Source organism: Molossus molossus, unplaced genomic scaffold (genome assembly GCF_014108415.1).
Source record: "Molossus molossus isolate mMolMol1 unplaced genomic scaffold, mMolMol1.p scaffold_m16_p_11, whole genome shotgun sequence".
In the NCBI taxonomy this organism is placed as follows: domain Eukaryota; kingdom Metazoa; phylum Chordata; class Mammalia; order Chiroptera; family Molossidae; genus Molossus; species Molossus molossus.
In genome coordinates, this window is record NW_023425346.1 from 8,141,219 (window position 1) to 8,163,692 (window position 22,474).

The following is a 22,474-nucleotide window of genomic DNA, read 5'->3' on the forward strand; positions in this document are numbered from 1 at the left end:
GAACTTGTCTGCTTCTGCTTCACACAGCTGTGTCGAGACATCAGCTGGGATAACCAGTCTTCAGTCTTTGGTGGAAAGGGAAGAAATGTCAGAGACAGAGGAGGCTAGCTTAAATAGACAGAAGTCCCGCCTTGTGGTCTCAGATTGGTCTGTCCATATGCAAATGAGGACTCCAAATCCTCACCGTTTGATTGGTCTAAAAGGCACAGTCCTAATTGGTCAGAATAGAGCTGCTTTGGTTGGTCCAGGCTATGCAGCTTGGATTAGATGGGGAAAACCTCAGTCCTGTTGGTTAAATAGGATTCCAGGAACTGCTTTGTGAGGGCTGGCTCAGGGGACAGGAGCACAGTGCAGGCAGCAGTTCCGTGCAGAGGCAGGGAGTGGTGCAGGCTTCTCCCTGAAGTGCAGTTCGAGTGAGAAGCCCTTATGCAGAAATGGCTGCTGGGCTCTATAAAAGTTTGAGCCCAGTGAGCCATCCAGGAGCCATTTTTAGTAGCTGTCTTCTTTCTCAGGGGCCACACTAGGGTTGTAAGACATGGCAAGGAGCTCTGGGACAGTGACTATGTAATGGTGACTCTGACACACCAAGAAAGGCTAAATTCGAGAATATTCTCTGTAAAAGACAAAAGTGCATTTCAAGAGACTGCCATTAACTAAATGGTATGTTCAGACATTTAGAATCAGTCCTTAGCTATCTGGAAAGATCCAGTAGACTTGGCCTATCTGTTGGCTGTGGGCCTATTGCTTAGTGCTGGGGGGAGTCTTTGCTAAAGTTGTGTTGTGGTTATTAAAGTCTGTCACCTGGCCAGTGAGGCTCAGTGGATTGAGTGTTGTCCCATGCACTGAGAGGTCCCGGTTTGATTCCTGGTTGGGGCACATGCTCCATCCCCAGTAGGGGGTGTGCAGGAGGCAACCAGTCGATGTATCTCTCTCACATTGATGTTTCTGTCTCTCCCTTCCCTCTCTCTAAAGAGTCAATAGAAACATATTTAAAAAATTAAAAAAAAAAAGAAAAGTCTGTCATTTGTTTCTCTACCTGTCTAGAGTACATGTTCCTTGTCTGCAATTAAGGCAGTTTTAGTTTTCTGAGTGTCATTTGTTATCTGATTCGACTGTTCTAGTGAGCGGTTCTGCAGGCTGTGAAGGTCACTTATTTTGGTGCCATTGGTCACAGTTACTCCCAGTGTTCTGTGAGGGAGGGAAGTTGGGAATTTCTGACCCTGTTGGACCGAGATAGTACTTGTACGGATTCAGGCTGGGCTTAAGCCCCTCTCCTGCCTTGATTTGGCTGTGAGCCTGGCAGCATGCTCCTTATCAAAGTGAAGGCCTCTGGATGCATCCTCTGTTCCGTGCTGGGCCTTTTCCCTCATGGCTTCAGTGAAAATTAGGAAGGCCTTTCTGTCTGTGTTTTGTTTCACTGATGTAAAAGTTTGCGAGTCTTAGAAGTTCACCAGTATACTGAAACCTTACCAGTTTACCAACCCCACCTAAGAAGACAAAGATAGTCACATCAAGAGATGTTGTAACTCTCAGCCGAGATAAATCAGACATATTGGCAGTTTGTGGGGCTCTAGTTCTTTTCTTTCTTTATACTTCTTTATAGTCCAGATTTCTCCTTGAGTTCTTTGGCTTAATTGTAGGATGATGATAGGATAATTAGGTTAGAGATTTGTTTGCCCATTTCACAATTTTTTTGAGAAGATAAGATGTGCAGGTTGTTGGGAGATAAAGGATATTTCTGCCTTCAAACATGTGCCTGTAACAGAGTAGCTGTGGTTTATATGTGTTTTATGCTACCACTGACCAGTTAAGAGTGATGCAGTCGGTGCTCAAGTCCAGGCTTCCTTTCTGTGGGAGGAGACTCAAAGCTTCCTGGATGTGGCGGCCCAGACGCTGGATTTTAAGATAGGCAGGACTTGGCAGGGGAAAGTGCACACTTAGTGTGGACGCAGTGTCTGAGCAACGTTGTTGTGGCTGGAGCAGGCTGAGAAGGTTAACTTTGGGTCAGTCTAGTGAAGCCATGGGGTACCGCCTTCTCCCATTCACACAGAAGCTCCAGGAAGGCAGGACTCTGTTTGGTTTGCTCTTTTAAGGCAAGCGCTTGGAGGAGGGCCTGATCCACACTAGTACTCTAATATTTGTTCAGTGAAAAGGAAGCTGGGTATAATGACAATAGCTGATGTTATTGAACAGTTCTATGTACCAGGCCTGTGCTGAGCTCTTTTAAGCAAATTATTTCACTTAATCCTCAGGACTATCTTGTTAGGTACTGTTCAGGGGAAGAGATGTGGTAGAGCTGGCATCTGAAACTGGGCTCTCTGGGCTCAGAACCCAAACCCTTCACCTGAACTGTGCTTCCTAGAAAGAGAGATGGGTGCCGGATCTGGAGGGTGTAGATGCCACACCAAGGCACTTAGGCTGGTTTGAACAGGCTGAGCGGGCTCCTAGGGTGTTCTAGGTTGCACTTTGGAAAGTGAAAAAATCATGGTGGTGTCTAAGCCCATTTGAGTCGAATAGGAGTTACATGGAACCTTGGTTCTTGAACTTAATTCATTTTGGAAGGCTGTTCGAGAAGCACTTTGTTCGAAAACATATTCACAGCACAGTTTCCTGTGGTGTTAACAGCGGTAAACCGACTCATACTCGCACACTCTCTCCTTTGTTTGTCACCTGAGATGTGTGACCGGTCATACAGGTGTTGATACGAAAGGGTAGAGAACTGAAGTTTTGTTCAACAACTGAGACATTTTTTGTGAACAGCTTGGTTGAGAGCCAAATTGTTCAAGGTGGGAGCAGTACGAGAACTGAGGTTTGAATACTAGGAAATAGTTGAGTGAGGAGAGGTAGTGAGGTTATTGTGACGGACTATTGAAATGTTATAGGAAAGTTGGGTAATAAGTTGAGCATTTGGCATCAGTATTACCAAAATTAAGAGTGGCATCTGAGAGTAATTTAAGACATGAACTTGTACTTTGCACACAATAAATTCACAAGAAAATAAATGGATTTCATTTTCTCTATAAGGGCTACTATTTTGGAACTTCCCTCACCTAGAAGTTTTATCTGCAGACACTGGAGAAATTATGCTTGTAAAGATAACCTCTTTAGCTCCCCATCATAGATCCACTGGAAAACAGAGCCTTTCAGAAAGAGAGGCCCAAATCATTTCCATTATCGTGTTTACATTTAGTTAACTAGAACTTGTAAAACGAAGTATCTAGTGCAACATAGAACATGCTACATTGCAATGTAATTGTGTTGTTCATAAAATAATTCCACGATTTATAAAAATGAGAATTCATATTATATCTCTAGCATATACCCTGATAATAGGATCCAAGAAAATGCAGGCACTTTGAGGTCTGGTCAAAGATTCCATTGGTTTTCTCCCCATTTCTCTTCTTCCACCCCACCCCCATTGTGGAAGTACCTCGAAACTGTTGCCTCAGAGACACTGAACAGTTTATGGGCTGGTCTCATTAGAATGATTTGGTAGCTTGGATTAAGCCAGTGAATTCTAAGAAGGGTGCTGGAGAACCATTTATAGGACCCAAAGCTGTTCATCTCAAGAGAAGTGAAGACCAGGGTGCCCAGTGCTAACTCCTCCCACAAGCTCGCTTTTGGCCTTCCCTGGACACCCCTGTGGGAAATCTTCACTTGTGCTTTCTGGGCATTTTCTCCTCGGAAAAGAAATCTTGTAGGCCACCAGTTCGATTCCCGGTCAGGGCACATGCCCAGGTTGTGGGCCTGATCCCCAGTGGGGGGCATGCAGTAGGTGACCAATCGATGTTTTCTCTCATCAATGTTTCTCTCTCTCTCTCTCTTCCTCTCTCTCTAAAAATCAATAAAGAAAAAAAGAAATCTTGTACCTTACCTGCGGATGACAAACTAACCCCAGCAGGGAAAGGACACGTTTAGAACCTCCCCCTCTGTGTTTGTGTCATGACTCTCGGTATTGCTGTGAACACCTAGACTCGAGCCTGCTGGTCTGCTTGCAATGACTGATGACCTTGTGTGGAGTTCCTAAGTCAGAGAGTGGCCAGAGGCGGGACTGCCCTCCAGAAAAGCCACTGGGCTCCCGGCATGGCATCAGCTGTCCAGCAGCTCCCAGGGCTCTGTGACAGCCTTTCCCCGGCAGGGGCGCGTAAACATGGAAGGCCATGGCGAGCCTAGGGCAGGGCGCTAGGGCAGAGCTGTGCTGGCTGTGGATGTGGATGAGTTTCATTTTGAAGATCACATAGAGATGTTTTTGTTTTTTAAAAAAATTCGCCCTGGCCGGTTTGGCTCAGTGGTTAGAGTGTCAGCCTGTGGTCCAGAGAGACTCGGGTTTGGTTCCTGCTAAGGGCATGTACCTCGGTTGCAGTTTGTCCCCGGCCCTGGTTGGTCGTGCGGGTGGCAGCCACTCGATGTGTTTCTTTCGCGTCGATGTTTTTTCTCTCTCTCTTCTTCTCTCTCTCTCTCTCTTCTTCTCTCTCCCTCCCACTCTATCTGAACAAAAAATGGAAAAGTGTCCTCGAGTGAGGATAAAAAAAAAATTAAAAATGTGTCTCCTTTTCCAGGAATACACCTGCCATGCATGGCTGCAAAGGTGCCCCCTGGAGCTTCCCACAAGGTAGCCCTGGTAGGAATAATGCACAGATGGCTTTTGGCAAATGTAGAATTACAGAAGAAAGGAGTCATATCAATTTTCACCCAACACTTACTGAGAGCCTACTTGGTCTTGGGACAGGAACAGGATAAGACATAGTTCCTGCCTCGAGGGACTCATGCGTAGGGAGACCACAGGTCCACTTTGTCTGGACCAGTCCCAATGTATGGCTGTTGTCCTGGTATTAACAGCACTCCTTTTGTGTCAACGTGCCCCCCTTCCCAGTGTGGTGACCTTACTCACAGTGGAGTGGTGAGAGGCACACATGTAAACACAGAGTTGAGCCTAAGGTACAAAGGCGCTTCTCCCTGCCCCTCACCCTGTTTACACACGTGTCTGCTTGTCCCTGGGCAGCCTCCTTGTCTCCCTGCGTTCTCTTTCTTCCATGTTCCAGGCCCTTCGTGCCCCTAGCTGCCCACAGGGTCCAAGTAGACGAGCTTTCCTCCCAGTGCAGCTCCCTTGGAGCAGATTCTGCGGTGTGGCTTCTTCTCCTCTCTTTTCTTCTAGAATTGTGTTTTGGGGAAAATTGCATTTGCTGATGGCCACTCCCCCCCCCCCCCCCTTCTCTTGTGTTAGAATATAATCTCCTGTACATCTGCACTGCCGTTTTGGTAGGCTAGCAGGAGTAGAGGGTGATAAAAATGTGTGCTTGGTTTCCTGTCCTCAGCTGGCATGCCTTCTGACTCTGATTTCTGCTCTCTACCCTTGGGAAGAGAACACAATGCAGAGAACCCCTCTGGAGCCCCTCCGATGTGGGTATGAATACAGGTGGTAAGACTGTTGCTGAGATAGAGGAAACAAAGCACAGGATGAACCTTCCATCATTCCTCATCAGTGGTTTTGAGGTAGGGAGAAGTCCTAATGACAGAAATCAAACCATGATATGAGATCGTTCAGTTCTAGGCTAGAGAGATTACGTGGCATAATCAGTTAGAACAGAATGAGAACCTAATGGAGTGTTTCCAGAGGAGTGGATACATGAAGGTTAGGTTTCCTCTTTCTTTTGTTTTTCATCATTGCCTTTGACTGGGCAATGAATTCCTCATTTGAAGTAATTCCATTGTGAACTTTTATTTTCATCCCTTGCCTTTTCTGTTTATTTCCCCCAGATGTGATCCTGCCTACTTTTGAAATTTGCAGTTGGACTTAGATGTCCATAGGAGGTAGTACAGAAGAAGCCGGCTCCCCAGAGCTGAGAATTCATTCCCAGCTCCCATGGCCCTTTTGTTTTCCAAGAAACTGGAAGTTAGAAGAAATTAGAGCAGAAAAGTTTATTTTGATTTCTGTCTCCTGCCTTTAAGCTTCTGGGCTTGTTTTCCATAAGTGAATTCATTAAGTGTGTAGGCTGTATACTTTTTTATTTTTTGGCAAGGCTGCCTTGAATTATGTGGAAAGCATGAATGGACTTCTGGAGTGGAAGAGGAGGAGGGCCCAACCTACAAGTGAGATTTCTACTGAGTCTCCTCCCTCTTATTGAAACTGTTGCTTTCCCACTTTGATGAAATCACATTGCTGTCACCTACCTCTTTTTACATTGTGATGTAGGCTCTTCTGACAAGTCATCAGATAGTCATTTTACAAGTGAAAGAACTGAGACCTAGGAGAGACTGGTGGCTCCCTTTCCAGGTTCTAAAAGAACAGAATCAAACAAAGGCAGGAGAGGATTCCCTGGAGCAGCCACATCATGGAAAGATAGGACTTAAAAACCTGAACAACAGCAAAAACCTACATAACAAAAACCCAGCTAAATGAAAGCTGCCTGCTGTGTTTCTGTGCTTGTGTTTGATTCCCTAGTAAATAATTGAAGAGTTTGGGATAGCTCTAAAGCTGAGGAGCTTCCAGATTGTGTCCATCTGAAAGTGTTGGAAGAGTTGTTCAGTGTTTTATACAGCTGATTTTTTTTTTTTTTATCCTCACCTGAGGACACTTCTCCATTTTTTGTTCAGATAGAGTGGGAGGGAGGGAGGGAGAGAGAGAGAGGGAGAGAGAGAGAAACATCAACGTGACAGGGACACATCGAGTGGCTGCCATCCGCACAACCCAACCAGGGCTGGGGACAAACTGCAACCGAGGTACGTGCCCTTAGCGGGAACCGAACTCGGGTCTTTCTGGACTGCAGGCCGATGCTCTAACCGCTGAGCCAAACTGGCCAGGGCAATATACAGCTGATTTTTTAATGGAGGGAGGACAGGGGCCCCAGCAGTGTGGTTCCGGAGTAGCTCTGTTGTGTTCTAGCCTGACATGGCTTTGGAGTTCCTGGTTCTTTGCTGGGTAACTAGGTGAATCAGCGAATGACAGAATACAGGAAGAGGGATGAGAGATGGAGACCAGATTTATAGAGAGCTTCATGCAAGGCGGTGGGCTTCCCCAGTCCTGGAAGAAGTCTTCTGCTTCAGCAAACATTTAGTCTGCACAGAAGGGCGGGCGGTTCTGGTGAGGCCCTGCAGGTGGGCTGCCTGCGGGCTTCCTGTGCACACAGCGCAGGGCTTTGTTTGCAGACAGAGGAGACAGTCGGCATGTCAGACTTTTTCTTTAGGGTCCATAGTAACGAAATCCATTTTATTTTGTAATCTTAAGGAACACAGTCAGAGGAAGAACGATTCATCCCAGAGAGACCACAGAACACAAGAATGCCTTGTCTAACGTAAAGCCCTAACGTAAATGAAACCTTAGGTCCCTTTCCTGTAAATGAGTTGCTGATTCCCTAATGAGAAAACTATTTCTGATATTAGCATCCTGGTGCCTGCAGACAGAACAAACAACCCTTGGAAATATGCCAGACATGTGAGCAAACGATTTTCCACTGGAGGAAATAGTGAACACACTGATTATAACTTACTTAAATCCTTTAAATAGCTTTATCACCCTTTATTTAGGAAGCCCAGTATTTCAGTAGGCTTGGCTTACTTACCCTCATTTGAACTCCAAATACTTGTCTTTTTTTTTTGTTAATCCTCACCTGAGGATATTTTTTCCATTTATTTTTTAGAGAGAGTGGAAGGATAGGGCTGGGGCGGGGGGACATTGATGTGAGATAGACAGACACATCAATTGGGCTGGGAATTGAACCTGCAACCCAGGTACGTGCCCTTGACTAGGAAACGAACCTGCGACCATTTGGTCCCCAGGCTGACACTAACCACTAGGAACACCAGCCAGGGTACAAATATTTGTCTTATTGTCTTATTTTGTCTCGAAGTTTTCCTTCGACAGTAGTTGTATACGAGATCAGTGTCCTGCAAGATATTGGTCACTGTGGTATTTAGGGTCAGGGAAAGGGGGCCTTAGGACAGGTTGTGCGGTGAGGGATTCTTCTGCCCAGAACATTTGTCATGAGTCTTAACCCAATTCCAAAGTAATTAGGACAGATGAATCCTAAGGATCAAAGATATAGGCACGTCTCTGGTTTTTCTTGAACTTTGTGTTGTGAGAATTTTCAAACCTATGCAAAAGGACAGAATGTTATAGTAAATCCACGTGTACTCATAATCTAGCTTCTATTCCTTCTAGACAGGCAGCCTTGTAGGGAATTTAAATATGTTTGTTAAAATTTTTAAATACTGCCTGGCCAGTGTGGCACAGTGGTTGAGTGTCAACCCATGCACTAAGAGGTTGAGGGGTTTGATCCCCAGTAGGGCACATGCCTTAGTTGCAGGCTCGATCCCTGGTGGAGGGCATATAAGAGGCAGCCAAGCCCTGGCCAGTTTGGCTCAGCGGTTAGAGCGTCGGCCTGCGGTCCTGAGAGACCCGGGTTCGGTTCCCGCTAAGGGCGCGTACCTCGGTTGCAGTTTGTCCCCGGCCCTGGTCGGTTGTGCGGGTGGCAGCCACTCCATGTGTTCCTTTCACATCGATGTTTCTCTCTCTCTCCCTCCCACTCTACCTGAACAAAAAATGGAAAAATGTCCTCGGGTAAGGATTAAAAAAAAAAAAAAAAAGAGGCAGCCAATTAATTCTCTCTCTCTCCCTCTCCCTTCCTCTTGTTCTAAAAATCAGTAAAAACATATTTTAAAAAATGTTTTAGCCCTGGCCAGTTTGGCTCAGCGGTTAGAGCGTCGGCCTGCGGTCCGGAGAGACCCGGGTTCAGTTCCCGCTAAGGGCATGTACCTCGGTTGCAGTTTGTCCCCGGCCCTGGTTGGTCGTGCGGGTGGCAGCCACTCGATGTGTCCCTTCACGTCGATGTTTCTCTCTCTCTCTCCTTCCTCTCTCTCCCTCCCACTCTATCTGTACAAAAAATGGTAAAATATCCTCGGGTGAGGATAAAAAAAAAAAAAAAAATGTTTTAAAATATTAAACAACTTTTACTGTGACTTTGTTTATTGTTTTCTTAATTGCATGTAGGTTTTTTTATATATGTATATAATTCTTCACTATATATTTTAAATACTTTTTGCCCATTTTGTTTCTTTTTTACTTATTTTTATTCCCATCTCCCCCTTTAAGAATGTGACATTTTTTTTTCATTTATCTGTGCCTTCTTTATGTCCATCAGTACGACTTTTATAGTTTTCTCCATGTAAGTCTTAATGTTCAGTCCTAATTACTATTTCTTTTTTTTTTGCTAGATTTGTGAATCTGAGTTTTTTCCGTTAAACTTTCTTCCTGGTTCAAATTGAGATAATGAAAAAGTATAGATTTTACTATATTAATATAACATTTGACCACTTATTTTCTTCTAGGTTCTAATTTTCTGGTGATTCTCTTGGTAATTTGCAATTATTTCTTGCAAATAATGATGATTTAGTTTTTAGTTCCCTTATCTCTTTATTTTTTCTCTATTTTTATTGTGTGGCTAGGGCTTGTCAGAATGGTAATTGGAATATCCCATACCCCTATCCTGTCCCTGATGCGATGGACTGCTCTGAGTGTTTCAGTCTGGTGTACTGGTGGTTTCTGATAGGACACTTCTCATTTGTTGAAAGATGTTTTCTCCAGTTCTTGACTTGCTAATAATAGATAATATTCATAATCATAATAAAAGCAGAAAAAGAGAGTTAATGTTTTCTTTTTCTTTCTTACACTGGGCATTTTTATTCTGGTGCTATTTCTTTATCTTTTCTTATCTCCATTTTTCTTTCCTGGGGTTCTTGCTCTCCTCAGTACCCCTTCCTACACCTTTAGTATTCATAATTTCCTTTCTCCCGTTACCCAGAAAAATCCAAGGCAATGTAATTCATTTATTTTATAACTATTGTGGGTGCTTATGATAAGGATAGCACTTACAGTTTTTAATGGACAATTACAATATTTTAGTTGTAATAAGATTTCTGAGGATTGATTGCAAATGGCAATCAGCATACTCCAGCACCTGACACCCGTCCCCGTCCTAAGCAAAGGAGCTCTCTATCAAAACTTGGTTAGAACCCTGACCTTAGTTAGTTCCGTGCTTTTCTGTCTGTCACTTCACATTTGGGCAGTCCTCAGAAGGCCAGGCTTGGCCACACATTCTAGCATACTCTCACATGTGTCAGTCCTGCTCTGCCATGCTTTCTGTGGTGGCCAGGATTCTACTTTCTATCTGTAAGGATGTGCCCATTCTAGGTACAAATGTAATCGTACAGTGTGTGTCCTTTGTGCCTGGCTTATTTCACTCAGCCTAACGTTTGCAAATATTCCTGAACTGGACTTTTATACCTAGGAGTGAAGGGGGGAGGCCACGGGCCATACTGTGCCAGGTGGTATAAGTGGATTGCTTCAGTTTTCTGGCCAACTGCGGAAGGGGATATCAGGTATCCCCTTTTACAGACAATAACTTGCTTTTCTATTTTGTAAGGCAAAGTTTTACTTAAAATGTAAAGAGATAGTTGTTGAAGATGCTGATGTATAAAGCAAAGGGGGGGTACAGTGCTCTCTTCCCACTAGTCAACCAGCCTGTCCAAGCGCAGGGGCAGTATACACAGTGTGTACCTGCTGGTAGAATTTCACATAGTTTAGTTAGATTAGAGTATCCGTGTCTAGATTATGTAGGGATTCTCAGTGTGTGATGTTGGTTCTGGGTTTACATCTTTATTGAGCATGGAGAAGGGCTCCTGCTCCTTGGCCATGGCCAAATTCCTTGGGCCCAGAGCACTTTGCTAGCATCCTTTGCAATAGATTTCACCTTCTTTCTCAGTCTGAGTTGTGATTCAAGACTCTTCCCACACTTGACATTTTGGAAATAGCTGTTGTGCCAGAGCTTTCCCGCTCCAGTGGTCTTCTCAGCAGCACACACGGAATCCCCCATCTGGAACTTCTCAGCACCTCTGTATTTCTGAGCAAATTTAGAAGTGTTTGCATTTGTTGTAGGCCTGTGAAGTAGAAGACTGGCATGATGCCCAGCCTGGTTCATGTTGAGTGTGCTAATGCCCTGACTGGAACCGCAGCCTGTTGGCCCATACTCCCTTCTGGTAGGAGGATCTGCAGTAGACCTCTTCGTCAGGGGGTGCCACAGCTGTGCTGTCGGACCTTCTCCTGCACACTGAGCACGGAGAGCAGCAGCGTGGGGGCTTCTCCCATCACCCTGCACCTCTCTGCAAGTGCCCAGTCCTCCCACCGCCTGCACTGGTTTCCACCTCTGCATTTCGAGAAGGCAGGATTGTGTGGGGTGGGGAGCAGGAAGCTAGAAAGTCTTGAAGGAGGGTGGAGAGTCTGGGAGAGGCAGCCAGGCCAGTGCTGGCACTTTTCAAAAGAGTTGTTAACTTTCTTGAGGTTCCATAGCTAGTAAATATGGTGACACCGCATTTTTTATTTTATTTTTCAATTACAGTTGCCACTCAATATTATATTAATTTCAGGTGTACAGCGTAGTGGTTAGACATATATATCCTACGAAGTGATTCCCCTGATAAGTCTAGTACCACGTGGCACCATGCATAGTTATTAAAATATTATTGACTATATTCCCTGTGCTGTACTTTACACCCATGACTATTTCATAGCTGCCAGTTTGTACTTCTTTATCCCTGCTCTTTATCATCCATTCCCCTAACCTTCCTTCCATCTGGCACACATCGGTCTGGTCTCTGTATCTATGAGTTGGTTTTTGTTTTGTTTGTTCATTTATTTTGTTTTTTTTTTTAGATTTCATATGTAAATGAAATTATATGATATTTGTTTTTCTCTGTCTGATTTATTTCATTTAGCATAACGTGAACCCCAGTTTTGTGTGATGCCAGAGACTATTCTCTGTATGGTGCTCTGACCTCACCCTCACCCCCACATACTGGGTTTATAAACATTGAGCATTCTGCCGAGTTTGTCTCGAGGTGTGTGGTTTGCACTTGTCACCAGGTGTGGCCCACACCTTGTCTGCCTTGCTCACAGTAGCCTTAACGCTTTCTCCCGAGTTCAGACAAAAGGTGGCCGTCGGGTGCTCTCTTCAGTAGTCTTGCTGATTGGTACAGGTTAATGGATTGCTTTTTCATAAAACGGTCTTAAGGTGCCCAGGCCATATTGAAAGCTTTGGTTCGCAAGATCATTCCCATGAGACAGTGTGAGCAGAGTGTGACAGAATTTGGCTAGCTGAAATTCTCCATAAATGAGAGTCTGAGGGACTGGAAAGATAACTTTTTAATTGTCTCTTTTTTCTAATTGGCATTGAGATGCTTCCTAGGAGGTGGGAACCTGGAGGATTTCTTTCTGTTCTGTTCTTCTCTCATTTCCCATCGGGGTGAGGCAAAGCTCTTCACGGTGAAGCTGCTTTCGCCTTGTAGGCGGTGGGCTTCATGTGTGCGCGCGCGTGGGGGCAGGCCATTGGACTACACTAAGAACATATTATAGCATCTCTTAATTTTCAACTTATTCTTTAAAAGTATTTGCATATATTGTAGTTTTTCAGTGTATCTGCTTAACAGTAGATTAATGATTATATATAAATATACGTTACATATTCTGTTAGGGCTATGTAATCAAAAAAAGTTCAGCTGTCAACCGAGTGAGACGGGCACAAACAGAATTTATCTTTTTTTTTTTCTTTTTAATCTTCACCTGAGGATGTTTTTCCATTTATTTTCAGAGTAGGAGGTGGGGGGGGGGAGAGAGAGAGACATTGACGTGAGAGAGAAACATCGATTTGTTGGTTGCCTCCCACATGACCCCGACCGAGGCCAGGGACAAAACTGCAACTGAGGCACGTGCCCTTGACTGGAATCAAACCCGCACATCTTTGGTCTGAGGGACGACACTCTAACCGCCGAGCCAAACCAGCCAAGGCCACAAACAGTTTATATCTGAACTGCCACCGAGGCAGGAGTGCATCCTGTCCTGATGAAGGCAGGAGTAGAAGCTTGAGACAGGGTCCAGCAGCTGGGATCAGCAGCATTCTCAGTGAGTCCCCCTGCAGGCCAGGTGAGTGAAGAACAGCAGTCAGACCGCAGGGCTTGCAGGGCCTGCAGGGCCTTAGACAGGACTAGTTGTGTAGGTGGGGGCCCAGAGAGAAGCCACACTCCTACCGTCATTTAGTGGCAGAACTAGGATCCAGGTCTCAACTTTATAGATGATACCACCAATTTCGTGATGCTTTAGTTGTACTAAAGCCCACTATTTATGTTTTGCCTCACTTTTTAGCATAAAGATGTATAGAAGGGAGCGAGTTATGTCAGAAGTTATTCTTTCATTTTCAACCTAATTTTGAATTTGTGGGAAAGACACTTTCCACGTGAGCGGTGAGGCACGTCAATGGCATTCATGTATTTATTCAGCAGTTAAGGTTCTGGGCTCGAGCAGTGGATAATTAAATGCTTACATTCTACTTGGGGGAAAGAACGCATAAGCATATAAACTGAGTGAATTTTATAGAATATTGGATAGCAATAAGTGCTCTGGAGAAAAACCACAGGCAGAGTGGTGGAGAGAATATGTGGATGTACATGACCACAATACTTAGTAGGGTGGCTGGAGTGGGCCTGGCTCAGAAGATGTCGTTTAAACAAACTTTTGCAAGAGGTCCTGGGACAAGCCTGGTGGATGGATATTTTGGGGAAGAGTGTTTCAGGCAGAGAGAGAGTGTCAAGTGTAAAGAGGGAGCTTGTCTGGATGTTTGAGGAACAGGCCAGGAGGCCACTGGAGTAGTGACTTCAGAGAGGGAATGTGAGGTCAGGTAGTGAGGGCTTGTGGGCCATTGCAAAGACCAGCTCTTTTGCAGGATGTGAGCCATTGCAGGGTTCTTGACTGAAGAGTGAAGGGGTGACTTGACTTATCTTTTATTTTTTTATGTTCTTTCTTTTTGGTATGTTACCCTAGTGGGAACCGAACCCAGGACTCTCTGGTTCGCAGGCCAATGCTTCAACCGCTGAGCCAAACCGGCCAGGGCATGACTTACCTTTTAAAAGGACATTCTGGTTGTATGGTGAGAATAGACAGAGAGGGAAAGGGTGGTGGAAGCAAGGATACAAACGGTAAAGTGATAGTGTCTGCAGTCATTGTATTTGGGATTGTTAAATGGAATGCTTAGTTCATGTTATTTATATTGTTGTCCATCTGTCTTACCCACCACCTTCCACTCACCTTCCCCAAATTTGCTAGCATAGTTGTGGTTGATGCTGATGATACAGAGATGAATAAAATACAGAACCCACCTTTGGGAAGCTTACAGTCTAGATCTAGGCACTAGAGAAAAGATGGTTTAAAAAACCAGATGCCACAGCCTAGTTTGACTGCTGAAGAACAGTGTGTAGTGGGTGTGCTGGTAATGCTTCCTGTCTTGGGCTAGTGGGGTAGGTGGGAGGGTACTGGAGTTTATGATTTTTGAAGTGAACCTTGACAGAAGAGCAAGAGGGAAACCACATGTTCCGGGCAGGGGAGCATGGAAGAGGACAGCTTTCGGGAAGGCTGTGGTTTGTGTTCATGAGCTGTGGGTCGTCTCGCTCTCCACCCACAACCGCCAGCTCCTGACCCTTGGCCTTGCTTCCTTCTACAACGGGACTATCTCTGGAGACATAAGTAACAAATACCTGCCTTTGGTAGGTATAATGAATTCTTCCATGATTCAGTTACCATGAAGATTAGAGAAGAGTTCTCGTGAGCTTAATAACAGATTTTTTTACAGCCTTATTGAGGTGTAATTTGCATATCATAAAATTTACCCATTAAGCATTTTTTAATACATTTTTAAATTATTTTTTAATACATTTACAGAGTGGTCCAATCATCACCACAAACCAAGTTTAGAACATTTCTCCATCACTAAAAAGTTGCCAATTTGCCATCAATCCCATTCCCACCCCCCGCTGTAGGCAGCCCTTTATAAAATGGAGTCATACAATGTAGAGTCTTTTGTGTCTGCTTTCTTTTACTTAGCATCATGCTTTCAAAGGTTTATCTGTCTTAGAACATGTATCAGTAGTTGGTTCCTCTTTATCGTTGAATAGTATTTAATTGTATGGATATAATTGCATTTTGTTGTTCACTTCACCAGTTGATGGACTTGGCTTATTACCAGTTTTTGGTGATTGTGAATAGTGCCCACTTTTTGCCAGAAGTGCAAACCAATGGGCAGATGGTTCTCTAGGATAAGCATGCATGAGAGTGATTTTTAAACAAAATTATTTATATATTTTTTTAAATTCTCACCTGAGGATTTTTTTTTTTTTTTTTAATGATTCTAGAGAGAGAGGAAGGTAGAAGGGAAACAGGAGGGAGGGAGAGAGAGAGAGAAACAGAAACATTGACCTGTTGCCTCTTGTACTTGCTTTTTGCATTCAATCTGACCGAGGATGGCACCCACAGCCTGGCCGTGTGCCCTGACCAGGAATCAAACCGGTGACCTTGGGTGTATGGGACAGGACGACACTCCACTGAGCCACCCAGCCAGGTCAGGCAGTGTGAGAGTGATTTTGACTTTGCAATTGCCATTATAAACGTAATGTTTCAGCTTGCCCTTTTGTGAGGCTAATGATTTAATGAATATTACTTGAGTGACCTTGCCTAGTTGCTTGTTTTCTTATCTGTAAAGTGGGGATATTTATAGCTTTGGTGTTTGGTTCAAGGTGTTATTGTGAGGATTAAATAAGATAACAAGGGAATATATGCAAGATAGCAGTGAATTTCCCCCTCTGCTGTCTCTGGGGAAGTGGGTGGGTGGGAGTGAGAAAGGCTGCATACGGAATTGCCTGCTTTGAGTAGTTTGGTCTTTGGAAAGACTGATGGTTTGCAGGAAAAAGAGGTAGAGAGGAGCACAGAGGTGGGCACAGGGAAACGAGGCTGGAAGAGCTCTGGGGCTGGGCTAGCAGGGAAGGCCTGTTGGAGGATTAGGACCTGGGTCGCGAAGGGAGTAGGGAGACTCTGTGGAGACTCAGGCAGGGGGCTGCAGTCCCTGCTGGCTGGCTGAGACCCTGGAGAAGAGGGCTGGGCAGGTCACCTTGGCAGCACACAGGGAGCCGTGTGAAGGACCACGTGGGAAACTTGGATCTTTGTATAACCCCTTGGACAGCTGTGAAGGTTTTGGTGTCTGGTCTCATGTTTATGAGCCACATCAGGATGAGTGAGGTTGCAGAATTTAGGGGTCTTTGGCTGAATTTAATTTACAATATGAAACTGGACAACAAATGGGCCAGTGCTGCCTGTCACTATGTGTGCCAGTTAAGCAGAGACCAGGTTGACTCGTATACGAGCATTTATTCCAGTACTGCTGGCAGTTGCTGGCAGTGTGGGGAGCAGCGGGTCATCCCGTAAGATCTGTTCTGCTCCCCACTTGCCAGCTGCTTGGAAAGGATAGGGAGATAATGACAGGCAAGGGGGAGGAATGTGGGCCAGGGGTGCAGGGCTGGTCGCCAGTGAGTCGTAGTTATGGGTCCAGTGTTCTGATAATCAGGTTGTTCATCTTCCCATGATGTTCAGATAGTCCCCTTGTCCTCATATTAGGAGAATGGACAGCATTCCTGAGGTCAGCTCCCGAGGCGCTCACCTCCCGGCCAGGTCAGGCCAGGTCAGAGTGGGCTTTCCTTGAATCAGAACAAAGCAACCATGATTAACATTGCAAAGAATTAATTAGCATGTCTCATTACTACGGCTAGTACCCAACTGTGATTAGTTCTCTCCTGCCCCTTTCAAATATATCTTTAAATATGTTTTTATTGATTTTAGAGAGAGAGGAAGGGCGAGGGAGAGATAGAAACAGATGAGAGATAAACATCAACATTGATCTGCTGCCTCCTGATGCCCCCCACTGGGGATTGAGTCTGCAACCTGGGCATGTGCCCTGAATCAAACTGGTGACCTCTAGGTGCATGGGTCGATGCTCAACCACTGAGCCACACTGGCTGGACCACAATATGTTTTCTATGGGTTCCTTCGTTCTTTAAAATTTATTCAATAAACCTCCAGTGTTTAAAATCTGGAGATGTAGCCATACTCGCCTTCATTCCCACATGGTATGAAGTGACCAGAGCTTTGAGAGGTATCCAGGTGTCCATGGTCCTCTGCTCACCTTGTTCTGCTGGCCACCCTTCCATCTGCTCGGGTTTGCAGCCACCATTGGTCTGGAGCTGTGCTGTCCAGCGTGTGAGGCATGGCCCTCGTGTAGTTAGTGGAATTCGTTGAGTACATGTGGAAAGTTCTGTTTCCATTCACACTGGCCACGCTGCAGTTGCTCGGTACCGCAGGTGACTCGTGGTGACTTGGACAGTGCAGACACAACATATTTCCGTCATTGCTCACAGCTGTATGGAACTAGTCTAGACCTTTCTTTTTGTTTTTTTTTTTTTAATCCTCACCCGAGGATATTTTTTCAATTTTTTGTACAGATAGAGTGGGAGGGAGAGTGAGGAAGGGAGAGTGAGTGAGAAACATCGACGTGAAGGGACACATTGAGTGGCTGCCACCCGCACGACCAACCAGGGCCGGGGACAAACTGCAACCGAAGTACGTGCCCTTAGCGGAAACCGAACCCAGGTCTCTCCGGACCGCAGGCTGACGCTCTAACCGCTGAGCCAAACTGGCCAGGGCAGACCTTTCTTAATTTTTCTGTTTTAAAGGAGGCCTGAATATTCTCTTAAAAATTTAAACAATTTTTTTCATTACAGTTGACACACAATATTATATTAATTTCAGGTGTACAACATAGCGATTAGACATTTATATAATATATGAAGTCATCACCCCAATTACCCATCCGACACCATACATATTATTACAATATTGTTAACTATATTTTCTGTGCTGTACTTTACATCCCTGTGACTGTTTTTATTAAAGGCCGTTTGTACTTCTTCACTCCTTCACCTTTATCCCCCAACCCCAGTTCGTCCCATATTTGTCTGTTGATGGACACTTAGGTTGCTTGGTCTAGATCTTTAAACAGAAGTTACTACTGCCTCTATCTCTTCAGACCTTGCCTTCCAGCCTCACTGGGCCTGTTGCTGCTCACATGTGAAACCAAGTGGTTTGATAGTATGATGATCCTAAGTTCTTCTCCAAGTAAAACCCTTGTATATGGGCATCAGCAGGGAACAAGCCTATAACTTTGTTAATCCCTTTAATCTAATATTAATTATCTATATTTTAACAGACTTCTGTGCCTCATAAACCATCTCTGGAAACCATTCCAGAACAGGGATTTAAAAGTAGACTGCCTAGTAGTACTGTTATTGAGAAATGTGTCCCAGGACTCATTCGGTGACTACTTTGAAAGACAAGTTTGGGTGAATATTGGGTAAGAACCTCATCTCAGGCTCTGCTTCTAAGAAGCACCTCACCGCTGATCGCTCTGACCCACTGCAGGCCCACGTCGGGTCCATGTCCACCTGGGCGGAGGCTGCTTGAAGAACTCTCCCCTCCCACGCGTGACTACGCAGTCGCTGCCTGTGTCACAGTTTTTGGTGTTTATGTAGTGCTCTTGTTCTTGGGATTGAAAGTGAGTGCAGTATGGAATGCTGATTAATTTCCTCTGTGTTTAATAAGGTTGCAGTTTAGTCTTTTAAATCAGCCCAAAAATCTGTAGAACTCAAAAGCATGCAGCCCTATAGGGCACCTAGTGCATTATGTTAAAACTGGTGCTAATACACAGAGTGGATTCTTTTTGACCCACCAGTTACTCTTTTCAGAATTTGTTTCGAGGAGATAATAGCACATATATGGAAGTGTGTACCCATCACAGTACTGTTTAAAATGAAAAATTTGCCCTGGCCAGTTTGGTTCAGTGGTTAGAACGTTGGCCCGCAGACTGAAGGGTTGTGGGTTCAATTCCTGGTTAAGGGCATGTACCTGGGTTGCAGGTTTATTTCTTGGACCCTTACCAGGTCCTGCGGGAGGCAACCAGTTGATGTGTCTCCCTCACATCGATGTTTCTCTCTCTCTTTCTTTCCCTCCCTTCCACTGTATCTGAAAGAATCAGTGGGAAAATATCCTCAAAAAAATAATGAAAATAATGACAAGTTTTAACCAAACCTGAATGACAGGAGGAGTTTTGAGAATTGGTTCAATCATTATGATACCTAGATTCAGTAGGGTATCACAGTCACTGAAAATGGGGATAAAGATCTATATTTATTGATCTGGGAAGAATTCCATGGCATATTGAGTGAAGGAACTATATGTGTGTATAACATATACATGTAGTAAGCCTACTTATGTAAAGGCCCTGTGCACCGTGTGCATGCACAGGGACATCTGGAGGGGTATTCAGCAGAATATTAACAGGCTTATCAATGGATGATGGGTCTGGGGTGAACTTTGAATTTATGCCCACTCTGATTGTCCCTCAGTAAGCCATCCTTTATTTTATTTAAGAGGGAACTGGCCCTGAGTACCTACTATATTCCAGGCATTTTGTTAAAACTCTTAACCCTCATGTGTATTTTCTAAGGTAAATGTGTTATTGTTCCAATTTGATTGATAAAGCATTTGAAGCTCAGTTGCCCAGCAGGGGTGGTACCTGGGATTCCACCCCAGATCTTGATGATAAAACCCTTGCACCTGTTTCTGTACTCAGTGTCATAGCACCAGAGAAGTTTAGAGCTGAGACTGACCTGAGAGGTCATCTAATATTGGCAGAGAAGTACTGTGTCTTGCTCAATTCTTAAGCTAGAAAGAGAGGAAAAAGATGATACATGTGGCGTTCTGTGATATTATGCTCTTGTTATACCGCAAATGGCCTTGACTTAGGAGGCTTCGGTTTGTTTTCAGTTTGGTCACAATCTGAACTTCTTGACTTGGGTAAGTCTCTTTACCTCTTTGGTCTTTATTTTCCTCATTTGCAAAATAAGGATAATAAAGTTTACATATCAGATTATTGTAAGATTACTTAGATTCACCCAAAAGTGCCTTAAAAACAATAGAATACTAGATGAGTGTGAAATACTGATTTTGCTCTTGTAAATTTAAGAAATGTTCAAACCTGTAGAGATTTTTTATGACTTTATTTCAGCCCAAACTGACAGTATATGCTGGGGAGCAAGATCTCAAAGGCTCTGGAGAGTGACAGTTCTGCAATTATTTTATGCATCTGGAATTCAGGAGGGGACATACAAAAGGTTCCTTGGAGGTAGGAGAAAGCAAGGCAGGGATAGGATGATAGGAACTATTCCGGTTAACAAGATGATGTGCACCCTGGCCGGTTTTGCTCAGCAGTTACAATGTCGGCCTGTGGTCCAGAGAGACCCGGGTTCAGTTCCCACTGGGGGCTCGTGCCTCGGTTGCAGTTTGTCCCCGGCCCTGGTTGGTCGTGTGGGTGGCAGCCACTCGATGTGTCCCTTTCGCACTGATGTTTCTCCCTCTCTCTCTCTCTCACTCTGTCTTAACAAAAAATGGAAAAATGTCCTCGGGTGAGGATAAAAAAAAAGATAATGTGCTCTCTTGGTGGTAGTTACAGTTATTTCAAAGATGTGTTAACCTAGATGCACAGAAACAATGGTTAGGGCTTGCTTGACAAAAGACAAGCATTTACTAAAGAAGTTATATGCTGCCTTTGGTTCAGAGGTTGGAGCGTTGGCCCTTGGACCAATGAGTCGCAGGTTCGATTTCAGTCAAGGGCACATACCTCAGTTGTGATTCATCCCCAGCCCTGGTCAGGTCGTGTGGGAGGGAACCAGTTGACTTGTCCCTCTCAAGTCAATGTTGATTGACCCCTCAATCCCTCCCTCTCTGAGGATAAATGGAAAAATGTCTTTGGGTGAGGATTAAAAAATAAGGAAGTTATATGCCTGATTGTGACTATCCAGGGTTTATATTGCCATCAGTTTTATGATGCTGATGAATCTTTCCATAAACGGCCCAATAGTCTAATCAGGTTGAAATACAAAGGTATATTTGTGAAGCAGGTTATTGGCATATTTTGAAACCTACATGCAGCCTACGAACCAGGTTAAGTTATAAGGAAGTGCAACTGATAGCCCTGGCCGGTTTGGCTCCGTGGTTAGAGTGTCGGCCTGTGGTCCAGAGAGACCCAGGTTCGGTTACTGCTAAGGGCACGTTTGTCCCCCCAGGTTGGGTTGTGCAGTGGCAACCACTCGATGTGTCCCTTTCATGTCTATGTTTCTCTCCCCCGCCCCCCATATGAACAAAATATGGAAAAATGTCCTCGGGTGAGGATTAAAAAAAATAAATTAAGTACAACTGATAGATACTAAAATTTGAAATGCCCACCAGCCATTCCACTTCTGAGAATTTATTCTAAGAAACCGGAAAGGCTGATTTGGAAGAATACAGGCACTCCTATGTTAATTGCAGCATTATTTACAGTAGCCAAATGAGTGGGTAAAAAAGTTGTACATTTGCACAATAGAATGTGCTAACTAACACGCCATGTCGTATAATTCACAAGTGGAATTTTGTACGCAACGAAGTAACAGGCAAAGTAGGTGGAAGGAATATTATGATAATTAGTGCTGGCTAACTTCGGGTGCCATCTGCTGGTTGCTTAACAATACAACAGAACTACTAGAAGGCACAGTGAAGTGGAAAATGGGTTTGTGTGTTTTCCAAAAATTGCACCAAGATAAAGCAGAGCTCTAGCTGATGCGAATGTGTTGTTTAGGCGTTAGCAGTACTATCCTCACTATACGTTCATTGGACAGTAGCGCAACCCCAAGAAAAGGATGGTTGGCATAGGTTTTGGATTGCGCTGGAAGCAGGGCTGGCCAATACCTGGTGGGGTTGTGGTGACTAATTTGCAAGTCCCAGCCTAGCCGCTCGTTAGCTAGTGTTCTTAGCCGAGCACAGCTCCCGAAGCAAAACACCAACTCCTTGATTTCTGAGGCTTCCAAGGGAGCGAAAAGGTCTCTCTGTTTTACCCAGAAGGCCACACGCGGGCAGCGAGGTAATTTGCATATGCACTCCCTGTCAGGGCGGGGCTAACAGGGGGCGGGATGTGTTGTTTTCTCTCACACTCCACAGCTATCTCCCAGCTCCCAGCATGTGACGGGGATGTGGAGGCTTTTTATTTCCTTTTTCCTCAACGACCATTTCCTTTTAAAACTGTAAACGACTCCTGTTGTACAGGAGCAACCCCCCTCTTGATAGCCAATTTAATTTTCCAGTTGGCACGCGCTCTCCAGGCTCTGGGTCAGCGCCTGAGTCAGAAATGTGGGGGCGCCCCGGAGCTGCTGGATGCTGACCCTGGGCCGGAGGCCGGCAGCTAACGGGGTCCCGGTGTTTCCCATTTATTGCAGGTGGCTCTTCTGGGCATGGACATCCTGTCCGCGCTGGTCACCCGGCTGCAGGATCGGTTCAAGGCGCAGATTGGCACAGGTGAGCTGTGTGAAAGTGCGGGGCGGGCCCCAGACTCCCCGGCCTCCAGCCTTCCCTCCGGCTCCCCACATCCTCCAGTGCGCAGTGTCCAGCACCCCCAGCCGGCACCCTGCTCCCCCTCGCCCCCTTCACCGCGGGCTAGTGCCCTCAGCCTCCTGCTGGGCCGCC

The 22,474-nt window shown here is 45.0% G+C and overlaps 1 protein-coding gene, 1 non-coding gene and 1 pseudogene across 15 annotated transcripts in view; 1 reads left to right on the top strand and 2 right to left on the bottom strand.

The window, feature by feature from the left end:
* Window positions 1-22,474, top strand: part of CLASP1 (cytoplasmic linker associated protein 1) — a 279,036-nt gene that overhangs the window by 76,633 nt on the left and 179,929 nt on the right. For all 14 annotated transcript variants that reach the window (XM_036253618.1, XM_036253629.1, XM_036253619.1 and 11 more), the window contains exon 3: window positions 22,228-22,306. In XM_036253618.1, the coding sequence (XP_036109511.1) occupies window positions 22,228-22,306 (79 nt within the window). The remainder of the gene's footprint in view (window positions 1-22,227; window positions 22,307-22,474) is intronic.
* On the bottom strand, window positions 10,652-11,204 carry LOC118625169 (annotated as a pseudogene).
* On the bottom strand, window positions 21,534-21,659 carry LOC118625939. The gene has a single exon (XR_004958787.1). It is a non-coding gene; the product is annotated as a U4atac minor spliceosomal RNA (small nuclear RNA).